This window comes from Alligator sinensis, unplaced genomic scaffold (genome assembly GCF_000455745.1).
Source record: "Alligator sinensis unplaced genomic scaffold, ASM45574v1 scaffold391_1, whole genome shotgun sequence".
Classification (NCBI taxonomy): domain Eukaryota; kingdom Metazoa; phylum Chordata; order Crocodylia; family Alligatoridae; genus Alligator; species Alligator sinensis.
In genome coordinates this window covers 2972032-2984263 of record NW_005841889.1, presented here as the reverse complement: position 1 = coordinate 2984263, position 12232 = coordinate 2972032, and the positions used below count along the sequence as shown (strand labels likewise).

Sequence of the window (12232 nt, the reverse complement as noted above, 5' to 3'; positions counted from 1 at the left end):
AGGATCTACCATAAGTTAGTTACTATGTGAATTAAGTTATTCTAATGTAACCAAATACTAGGTTCATAAACTACAAGTAGAGATGTTTTAAGACACTTTCTCAAACTGGGTACACGTACCTCTGGTTGCACTGGGAAATGCTAAACAATTTTGGTTTAGCTAGTGTTCATGAAGTGTCTTGATCTATTATATAAACACTCAGAATTTGTGTCTGAAGCCTTCTCAGCCTAATCCTCTAGTAGTTGTTCATGCAAAAAAAATTTCTTAAATGTAACTGGAGTTGTCCCTGCACGACTGGTCTGTTTGGAGGGGGGAGAGGGGAAATTAATGTGCAAACACACACAGAATAGGAACAGACTCTTCATATGATTAATAAGTTTAATTAGGAAATGATGTACTGTAAAAATAGCAAAATAACAGCTTGAGAGTCTGTCTAATAAATGTTTACTAAGATATTAATTTCCAAGCCTTATTTTTTATTCCCCATAGAGCCATAAGGTTACAAAGCAGTGTATCAAATTAAAAAAAAAGAAGGAACCCACAAAAATATCTGGGGATCACTGTATAGGCCAAACCCACTTTGGGAAGGCATGGAGGGACTATAATACCTTAAAAAAACCCTACAAAAATTAAAAACCCACACATGCTTATTCCATGTACTACACAGTTTAAATATTCCTAGAGATCAAATTCAACACACAGTCTCCTCGAACCTAAAACAGTCGTGGTACATTTGATCTGCTTAGTTCTCCTCTAACTCATAAATGACCTTAAATATACTTTAAGTTGGTTTTAAGTTATCTGCATTGAGAAGTTCCAAGTTCTGGAGAGACCATCAGATATTAACATTAATCATACAAGTAACTGTTACTATCTAAACTATACAGTTGATATGTACAAAATCTTTTTTAGTTCCACTCAGACGAAAAGACAAAAGCAAACACATTTAGTACAAGGCCAAATAATGACCAATGGATTACTTCAATAAATTAAAAGTAAATAAAAATAAATAAAATGAACATTGAAAAAGACAGAAAACACATGTCCTTTTTTCCTTTATTGAAACTGCCAATGTGACTACCTTTATGCAGGCAGATTGCTTTCCTACATTACACACACGTTTTGTATTAATTTGGAAGTAACATTTTGCCCTCTATGCCTCCTAAAGTTATCAAATTAACACATAGTTATACTTTAAGAATCAGTTTCCACATTTGTCTTTTAAGTAACGACATTCGCTTTTTCAGATCCGTGTAAAGGTTACTTGGCAAGAGTACATGCATATGACATTAAATGGAGACCAATCCACCACTAAAAGGTAATGCACATAAAACATAATACAGTACTTTGACATCATTTCAAATAAATACCCACATACAAATGTAGTAATTTTAATGTAACAATATTTCTTATGAATCAATACTGTAACAGAAGATGAAAATATATGTACCCACATCTAGGAATAATAATGCTTCTTCCAGCAAACAGAAATCTTTTCCCCACTGACACTTATTACAATTTGTACTTATTTTGAGAGGTGGGAAGCTCCCCCCCGAAGTACCAATTTAATCATTCACACTTGCCTCAACGAACGGCACCGAAGAGGTACAGCTTGTTGATGCACTTTTCAGTTTCTGTTTCCTGAAATTACAATGATTAGATACAACATGCAAGAGAAAGTATTAATGTCTCGTCTTTCACATTTGCAAACAATACTATGGTTAACTGCATCCACCACCATCCAAAGCTAAGAGAACATGAATATTCCCAAAACATTCTCTGTACTGCAACCACAGGTGTGTTAATACACCTTGCTCATTTGTTCGATACAAGTCCATTTAGTTCCCAAAGTGTATTCGGGTTTGTTTTTTAGTTTTTGTTTTCTGTGCCCCTGAATTTGCATGGATCTGCATGGTGAAATATCATTGACTAACAGAATTGTTTACAATTTCTTGTATATATAATCTCTATATTAAGACTACCCATTAAAAATGTGCGAAAGGGGAGTTCACTTTGCACTTATTGCTCCATATCTTTACTAGGTTCCAAAACAGCTGTTAATTTCTTCTTGTATAGTCTAAGCTATTCTACAATTCTCCCTTAAAATTATTAAAGGCACTACCGGCAATAATTAATGACAAAAAGGCGCTGAAATAGAACACCTATCAGTGACAACTTTAGAATTTTTTCTTTTCTAAATGTACCATAAATTTGGCACAATAAAATGAAAAAGTAACAAAACAATTCCAATTTGGAATTTAACTGGTACAGTTGTATAAAATTCTGTTAATCAATAATATTTCAACTTCCTAAAACCCAGAAACTCTGGAATTTATAGGTAATACTACTCATTTAACATTTTTCAAGTGCCTATTACTGTTTTAACCAGAGCAAAGTCAAGTTTTCTTCTTGTTACATTGAACTATTCCTAAGAATAATAATACAATATGAAAAAAACCCCAGAATTTGAATACCCTGGATTTCTTAATGAACATGGCAGTTAAAAAAAAAAAAAATCAGTAATTTAAACACATAAAGCTTAACATTTTATAATTAAAAAGCTGCTGAAGCACAGCACATATATAGTTTAGCAGAGCTCCCTGTTTGTGTTGAAACTCTTTTCTAAACACAGTCTAGACCAAAACAAAATAGTACAAATCTCTGCCACATGCTGATATAGAAATCAACAAGCACAAACCCAAATTGGAAAGAGACTATGAGCACAAACCACAGCATTTATATAAATTCTTCTAACATAAGAAATGAAAGAAGCTAAAGTAAAATATCAAAATATCAAAAGTGCACAGGTTTAACAATCAGATAAAAAAAACAAAAACAAAATTGAATATCTGCAACAAAAGAAGAAATTTCCCCCATCTGAACATTTCTAGTGGAGCATAAACTAATATGGTGATCATTACATTTGAAGTAGGTTTCTTCAGCACTTGTAAGTTTTCTTTCTGCAGCAGCACTTATAGGTAAAGCTTGTTTGTTTTATTACTTGAGACAAAAGGAACATTGCAGGTAGTAATATTGGAAAAAGGTGTTAAAGGTGTTAAAAAATAGGAACGGGTCAATGGTTTCCATTCTTTGTGCAACGGGCTATCACTTTTAACCATAACCAGACAGGCTAAGAAATGCTGTTGCACTGTTGGAAAGGCCTTCTCCAGGAACTACTCTACAGCTGAAAAATGGAAAATAAAACAACATTAGAAAAAAAAACAGTACTTACTTATCAATAAAAGAAATGACAACTTTATACAGAGCGTGCTGCAAAAGCTCCATAGCAGGTTAGTCAGTTGAGGGGTATCTGTTCACTTCCTAAGGAAAAGGCAGCCAGTTTAGCCCATGTGTGCTTTCCAAGCTTATGAAACAATACTTTAAATGAGTACTGCCCAGAAGCAACAGCTTTGCAGGAAGAAGGCTTCTTACAAGTACTGAATAAAGCTTATGCTGTTCAAGCACAAGATAATAGCAGTGAGTATGCGAGAGACATTATCAATGAAGCTTTAGGTTCTCCAAAGACATGCAGGTCAGTATATCATGCAGGCCAATGCAGAGAACAGTAGTCATTCAAAAGAAGAGCCTGCTTGCAGAGGTAGGTGATGGCTTAGTAAGTTTCCCATGCTAATTCCCAAGCCATTGAAAGTAAAATAAAAGACTTACAGCATAGGTAAATTTCAAGAGAGTGTTTAAAAAAAAAGCTATGAGCCCCGATAATTTTAAATAAAGGTATCTGAACATATGACCAGCAGGAACCTGTATGTATCATTGCTCACTTCTCTTTATACTACGTTTTAATCCAAGCCAAACCATACACGTGACAAGCTTAAACAGCAGTAAGGTCCTTGTACTTTGTGTCTTAAGATACACAGAAATAAATAAAAATGGAAATGATTACTGAGCCCATTGTGTTTACAGCAAAACTGTTTGTATTTTCACCTGACAATATGGGCCAATGTTGATAGTAATAGTCACTGTCTTTAACAATGAAATGTTCCTATAGAGTTTCAGTTAACTTGAAAACCTATCAATGCATTTCATTTCTTAAATCTACATTTTTGCCATTAGCATCTTGTGACAATACTGCCATTAGAGATAGGGAAGCTGTAGAAATTGTATTAACAGCTTCCTACCAAAGTGGAAGCAAATGGATAGCTGCTTCTAATAGAGCAATATCAGTTAGTAGTCTAAATGCCTACTTTTATAAGGCATTCTTTAAATTACCCACAATGCAAGAACGAGAATAAAGGCCTTTTGAAGGATTGTGCAACAAAAAGGAAAAAAGCAGAGCTGAAAATTGTCAAAGGGTGTTTAGCTTGTAAAAATAATCAAGCTTGCTACATAGCACTATTAAAGCTTGAATTCAGGAGAATACAGTGTTGCCTTAAAAAGGAAATAATAATTGATGCACAGGGGTGGCTCTTATGACCACTATTACTCTTTTCTTTTTAAACCCTCTGACGTGTTGGTATTTAGACAACAGATTAATTTTAACTCATCTGGCTGCATTTTTTTAAAAGACAGATCAGCAATGGGATTCTAACATCAATTTTCACTGTGCCATATTCAAACATTTCTCCATTTTATAACTAGATTGATTGCTCTGATTTTACCAGATTTTGTCAAAATCCCTTTTTTTTTTTAGATTTTAACCAATTTAAAAAAAATCTCTGGTTACCCTTTGGTGGGAAAGCAGGCTGTGCTACTTATTACCTTACATTAATATTGTGATATCTCCTGACTACTTATAGGCAGAGCGGCGATACACAGGAAGCAAGCTGCTGACCATCTATAAGAAATGGTAGTGAGATGAGGCAGTACTAACACAAGGATATTAGAATGGCTTGAGGAAACATTTTTACTCTAAGCAGACATTGTGCATTGTTGCATTACTATCAGTAATACTATATGCATACAAAATTATTTGAAAAAGTACAAAATGAACAGGGCTTTACATTAAAATAAATTTGAGGCTAGGCACTTTAAAAACTCTATTTTTTTCTTTTTAATGTGCCTTATTGTGCTCGATAATTTTTCCACAATTTTAAAAGCAACATTTTTCAATCTGGTATCTTTATCACATATATAGGCACCAATTATAAAGTACACTTTCATGTTATCAAATACATTGAAATTAAGTGGCTAAAAAGGCCCCTTAAGAGTCCAATAGACAAAGTTTTTTTTCTTTTACAAAGACTGATGCATATGCTAACCTACTTCAAAAATATTTATTAGCAAGATGATCCAGTTAAATTTCCTGTGCCTATAATGTAGAGCCCTGCGAAATGTGTGCTTGCATAAGGAATGCATCTTTTTGTTTAAAAGAAAAAGTCAGAGCTCTGAAACACCATCCTATTAATACTGAGAGCTGAGAAGAACTGTTGTGACTCAACAATACTAGAACAGTCACATTAATTCTATACAGATATGTTGTATGGATATAGCAACATGTAAAAACAGCTTCTTTCTAAAGCGTTATGCTGCAAGAAGCAACAGGTAACCATAGGAGATCCTTTCAGTACATGATACTTTTCCACAGCATAACTTCTTAAAGTGAAACTCTCCATCAGTGAGGAATACTAATTTTGAATTTTTCAGTTTTATTCCAGATGGGGTAATATTGCATATTTTAAATAGAATAGAAATGTGCAAGTTTCTTTAAGCTAACTCATGGAAGCGGAGGAAAAAAACCGAAGTTTAACAATGTGTCCCTTCCAGGTTTCTCCAGAATTGTTATAGCTTTTAAGAGCTTTAGGACTTTGGTCAGTGGTGATATGGCAGTACATTTCTGACAACTGCTACAGCAGGCAAATCTAATTTTGGTTCTGGTTGTGAAATGTTCTGCATTTTCTTGTTACACATCTAATTTTAAGTTTTGCATTTCACCACTTCTTAAACCATGTTGAGAAGGTGGTTTTAGGTTGCTTTTGTCTGTGAAAGCATTAGTTGAAGTATGCTGTAACCCTGGGGAAAGCATCACGTTTGTGCTATATGAACTACAGTTAGTAACACCAGATATAATATATCAGGTATACACTTTTAACACTTACCCATAAACAGCAAGACCATACATGTTAATTGTGGAAACAGCAAACTCCTTTCCACTATTAACTTGTTAATAGCATCCCCATACGTACAGATTAGTTACAGTTAAGACCACCATAATACAATTTGTATTATATGGTTTAATAACATACTAGTACAAGTCAACTCACTGCGACATTAGATAGTGGGGATTTACGCTGATAATTACAGCATAAAAATTAGATGCATAATATGATTTTCTACATGCCTTCTAGTCACAATATATCTTATACTTCTCACTGCAAAACACTTGGTTGTTAAGGACAGACCCCTCAGACCTGTCTCCACAGGACCGGATATGACTTACACTAGGGTTACTGGTCTTGGCTTTGGAAGTAGATTTTGTGCGCACCCTTTTGGACTGCTCATGGTCAAGCTCTAGATGCTCCAGGCGCTGGGTCAATGCCAATTTTTGCTGGATAGCCATACGAAGCAAAGAGTTCAGAGTCTTCTTCTCATCTTCAGCTGCTGCAAGCTGGCGTTGCATTTCATCCAGCTGTGTGACATACTCGTCACATCTGCAATGAAATATCAAGAATTTTTAGCAACCTTGTTTCCAAGTGTAACACATGAATCCTTTGTGCCCAGTGGACATAACCAGAGGTGGATCCAAAGGGGTTTTGTAATCGGTTGTGCCCATTTTTACACTGGAACTTCAGCAAAACTACTGTGGAGTTTAATTAGTTTTCTCTGTGTAGTTCCAGTTAGTGCTCAGGTTTGCCCACTTCCTTTGCTTAATTACTCAATACAGGCATCCCCAAGCATGGTATGCAGAGAGCCATGAGGGTGCTTGAGTTTGAAAACTGAGACCCCGCTTGAAGACAAAAGGTGCTCCTGGTATACTGTACAACATGGCAGGACTTGAACATGGCTAGTTACATCTCGATCCAGTCTTCATGTAAGTAAGAAATTTGATAACAGAAATCAAGGCTTTAATGTGAACTGAAGGTTGTAAATATTTGTATCATTTGAGATAGACATTAATGACATTTGATGCACATCCAAACTTCATGTTGGGCTTAATTATTCTCCCTGTTGAAAGAAGTGGGCCCGTGAGCTGTCCAATGCCATCTGAATAGCATTATTGAAAGACAAGTAAAATTCCTAAACTCCAGTTTTGCTTATGTTCCTTGCTGAGAAAGATGCTCCAATTAGTGTTTTATTACCATTTTGTTTATAGTAAGTTGTCTTTTTGTTTTATGTAAAAATAATTGCTTTCAAACATAATTGTTTTGAAATTAACTCATAACAAAGGAAAGGCGTACTACTTGGAATCCTGCAGAGGAAGCTCCATGAATATCTGAGAGATGTTTAATCTGCAACCATTTTCACAAAGCCTGGAAGCTATTTAAATTACACACAGCACTGTAAGCCATTTTAAATTGGGGCCTTAATGCGTAGGTGGGTGCTTACAGCATGTACAGAGTATAAAGAGTATGCATGTGGGTGTAAAAATATAGACACCAACCGGAATTTATCCTGGTCACATCTGTAAAATACAGCATCTTCATGATATCAATGCCAAACATGTGCAAAGGAGATTCTTCTAATGAGTATTATGGCCCCTAAACCCCTAAAAAAGCCCCTAAACCTTTAGGAAGCTTATCACTGCACAAATACAAAGGGAGAGAAAAAAGTCTGCATCCAAATGCAGATTCATACACTTTACCTTATATCACAAGTAAAGGGTCAAATTGTATTCATACTCACTTCAAAAGCAGACCTGCAAGCTAATTAAGGTTGCAGAAGAGTTTTTATTTTGAAATACTAAGTGAGAAAAATCATTCAATGACCCAGAAATAGTCACGTAAATGTACTAAGACTGTGGTTTGCATACCTCGAATCACTGTCAGAGATGACCATCTGTCCATTCACACAACTAAACTTTTACACATTATATTGATGAATTTACTTCCCAGTATCTACCATTCTTATCAGCACGTTGGAATCCTACAATGTATACTTATAAATTAAAAAGTGTACTTCCTGGAATGTAAATTTACCAGATCTTTCCCTTTGCTTTTGCGGGACACTGTTAAGTATAAATAGACATACTTATAGGGCAAAACCAAAGCACACTCACAAAAGTTGAAGGAAGCAGCCTTTGTACTTCATAATCTAAGGGCCACCGTCATCTCCCTTCCCTCCTCAGTATAAATGACAAACTGGAGGAAGCCACAGAAAACAGGCTCTACTACGTTGCATAGGGGCCCATCATCCCTTTCTCTATCCTGTCCAGCTTCCCCACCTCTGAGAAGGCTGTGACTGAGGACAGCTGTTCTGTGCAGTATACCTTCCGATTCCTCCACCAGCCTTACAAATGAATATCCACAGGAACAAGTTATTCACCTTTATCAGCATTAACTTCTAGGCAAGAAGATGGGGACAGATTTTACTGCAAAAGGAAAGGAATGGGGGAAGGAACAAAGAACAGCGCAAAGACCAATGGAGTTTCCCCAATGATTCTGGGGACAGCCACGGCATTGGGGACCAGGCCGGGAGTTGTCATACCCTGCCGCAACAAATGGAGGCAAATCTATCCCCATTCTTCCCAAAAAGGACTCTTGGAAATTCAATTCTGTTGACTTACTCTAATGTTTAAGCCTATCTATTGTGCAGCTTCCTGGGGGAGGGTAATGGTTCTCTCAGTAGAAAGTCAGAATTCATTAGGTCACATTCTGTCTCCATTTACACCACTTGCATTCCCAACGCTTCCGTGGGATAACAGGATTGCACAGGATGAACATTTTAATAATTTCCCAATCATTTTCAAGCGGAAAACAAAGCATCAATTTCTTTTCACTCAGAAGTACCTGCTTCAACCCTGCTCATGATGTGACATTTTCTCAATATCATTGCAGCCATTCTTTTTCCAATAGAATCAACTGATATATTCAAAGATGCTGAGGGGTGAAGAAGTGGACTTCTTCCTTAATCCTCTTCAAATGACAGGCTAAGAAAAGCCCATTCTGGCACAAGCTTCCCACACAATTTTGCTAACATACTTTAATCCTTATTCTCACTACACTTCTGCTATTATCTAGGCAACTCTTGTTCAAAAACTAATCAGAGGTGCCAAGTTGGGTGGTAAATTGGCAACATGGACACATACCCATCTGAGACTAAAATAAGGCAGAGTAAACTTTATTTGTATGTGAGGTCAGCCATAACTAAATATATGCTATGACTTCCAAAATGCTCTTGCGGTATCCCATTAAACCATCATGTCTCCTGTTAACACCATGTTTACTCATAAAATGAATGCCATTAAAAACTGATGAAATAATTTTCCATTTTTTATGTCTGATCAGCTTTGTTAAAACCATCAGTTTCCCACTCAATTATGTTTATACATATGGTGTTTTCTTACTAGGCAATAACAGCAGCAGAAATGCTATCAAGCAACAAAAAATATAGTGATTTTTACATTCCCTGAATAACTGACTTTACGTGTTGGTTTTACTAAAGCAGCAGTTGGCAACATTTTTGGGCAGATCACCAAAAACACACACAACCTTGACATGTAAGATGTTGGCGTGCCAGGGATGGATGGCAGAAGAGCCACGGGGGGCCTGATCCTTGTTGTGGCAGTGCAGCTCCAGACCCTTCCCTGTTGTCTGCCCTTCCCAAATCCACTGTCCTGAATGGATGTATTTGTAGGCACGTACTTGAACATTGCTCTAGGTCAGGTTAGCCTGTAAATCGAGCCTCAATAATGTCATATAATGTCATGTATGAAACTATCGTGGATTATTTCCAAGGGACACAGAACACAGCTTTGCATATAAAACAGTAATGGCCCACTTAAAAAAAAAAAGAGAAGGTTTCAAAAGAGGAGGTTCCATGGTTAAGTAGAAGCAGATGCAGGCTCTACATACTCAGGCTACAGGGAACAGTCCTCATTTCTTCCTTCTTTCTGTTCATTAACTCCAACTTTAATTTTCTTCAAAATAAAATTAAGTCCTTCCCCACATACACTTAGAAATTGTGGGCTTCAAAGCTACATTATGTTCAGCATAAAACTTAAATGTTAACACCAGAACTGAGTATTCAGACCAATACTGGCCACCACCAGTATTTAGACCAATACTGAACTGAAAGCTTTGAAAGACCAAGGAAGACATCTTCCCCTCTACGCTCATGCATTGTGTTTACAGCCACCTTCTTCCACTGGGTTTATTCCATGTCTCACCATTAGAAGGTCAAAACACAAGATGCCTTTGTTTTAAAAACATCTTTGAAAGTAAAATAATTCATCTTTTATGCTCAGACTAGAAAAAATAAGCTTAACATAAAAAAAAGTTTTTGCGCACATACTATTATGTCTACATTTTTAAGATGTAGACTTTAAACATAAGGCTCTAAAATACAGCTTATTATCTTACCTCTGACCATTAAGAAAATAAGGATATAAATAAAACATTACTTTTTAAACTTAAAATAAGCAATGCTAGCTAAAATACAGCCTGACAGAGAAGAAAAAAACCCTGAAAGTTAAATGGAGAAAATTAAAATATTAAACACGAATGTCCAAGAACAAATTGCCTTTTAAAACAAGAATAAAAAAGCATTCTTAAATATCAGCGTCTCTGAGGTTAAATACCTCATTTTCAAAAGCAGTTTAACATCCGCATTACTTCCTGCAAGTGCCAAATCTCTCCTTATTTCTGCATAATCTGAAACATTAGTGTGTAGAAGACAATTAATCCAAGGATACTTTAATCATGTGTTTTGCTATGTTCTATTACTATGCCAAGATCTACATTTGAAAATTCAACTAATGTAAGTATTGACATCTGCATGTAATCACAGCCATTTACTTTTTCTTGTTTTCCCCCATAACCAGTATATTCACTTTAAAGCAATTTCTAAGAAAGCAGTAAAGCATGACAGCAAAGAGAACAACTGCAGAAGCCTCCTTAGGAGAAATATCAACTGCAATAACCCCAACCCACCATCAAACATTAGAACAGGGCAGATTAAAGTTCCCCCAATCTCCACTCCTTATTAAAGCTGAAAAATCTAATAGCAAAGCAGCAGCTAAAATGATGTATGAATGACCGTGGCTGCTAAGGAGCATTAGAAAACCTTAAATAGGCATTAACCACTGCCTGCAATATTAAAGACTTTTTAATATTACAAATATATATGATGGGGAAAATCCTAAACTCCCACCATTCTCACCAGGACTGAGGAGGGTCTCACATGCAGAAGCAGTGGTGTGCTTGTACCTACTGGTAGTGGAAGTGGGGAGCAAGACAAGGATAGTGACGATGCAGGTGAACCAGCCCTCACATAGCTTCAATGCCATTCTATCCAAGTGCAAAGCAGGAAATGCTGACAATGTCCACGCTGCTTTGTAGATTATGCTTTCCTGCCTCTGTCCCCTTACAAATCCTTAGTTTGCAAGACTTAAATATCACAGGAACTCTACCAAGTAGAAAGCCAACGTTTAGGTAGCTAACATCATCAGTTCATCATAAAATGCATAGAAATCTGCCTGGCAACTGACTCCCCAGCCCAGCCCTGGCTTGTTTACTTTTCATTCCATCCAGGAAGAGCACACACCAACTGCTGACACTTCCTTAGCCTGATGAAGGGTTTTTGAACCCGAAAGCTTGCTTAATAACTTTTCTCCAACTATTTGGGTTGGTCTAATAAAAGATATCAAATTCACCCAAGGAACCTTGTCTGCCTATGTCCTTAGACCAACACGGCTACAACCTAAACCCCTGCAACATGGAAGATATTGAATTCAGCCGTCTGAAATGGAAACTGTACAACATGAAAAAGAAAGAAGCCAAACTCAACAGCGACATATATTTTCTAAGCCTTTGCAAGAAACACAACTTAATTCCCCGAGGACTAAGCATCTACAATCCCCTGACTACTACACACTACGCCAAATATGCTTCACAGCTATGCAGAAGAACTTCAGAGAAAATGAGAAATCATCTACTTCACCTACTCTACTCCAAAAGAGACCAACTCAGGAAGGAAATCACCATATACTACAACAACTTAAAAGATAGAAATCCATGCATGTTCCCTGACAATATACAGTGGATACAAAGAGACTACAAAAAATTTCTACAGCATTCATCCTACATAAAAAGAAGAAATGGAACAAATTACTCCAAGAACA

General features: G+C 36.4%; 1 protein-coding gene across 3 annotated transcripts in view; it reads right to left on the bottom strand.

Moving 5' to 3' along the window:
• Positions 1-1029: 1029 nt before the first annotated feature.
• The window catches only part of BICD2 (BICD cargo adaptor 2), a 155691-nt gene continuing 144488 nt past the window's right edge, over positions 1030-12232 (bottom strand). For 2 of the 3 annotated variants that reach the window (XM_025197111.1, XM_025197113.1), the window contains one exon: positions 1030-6605. In XM_025197111.1, the coding sequence (XP_025052896.1) occupies positions 6299-6605 (307 nt within the window). In that variant the 3' untranslated portion in view covers positions 1030-6298. The remainder of the gene's footprint in view (positions 6606-12232) is intronic. The other variant, XM_025197112.1, reaches the window with a different exon arrangement.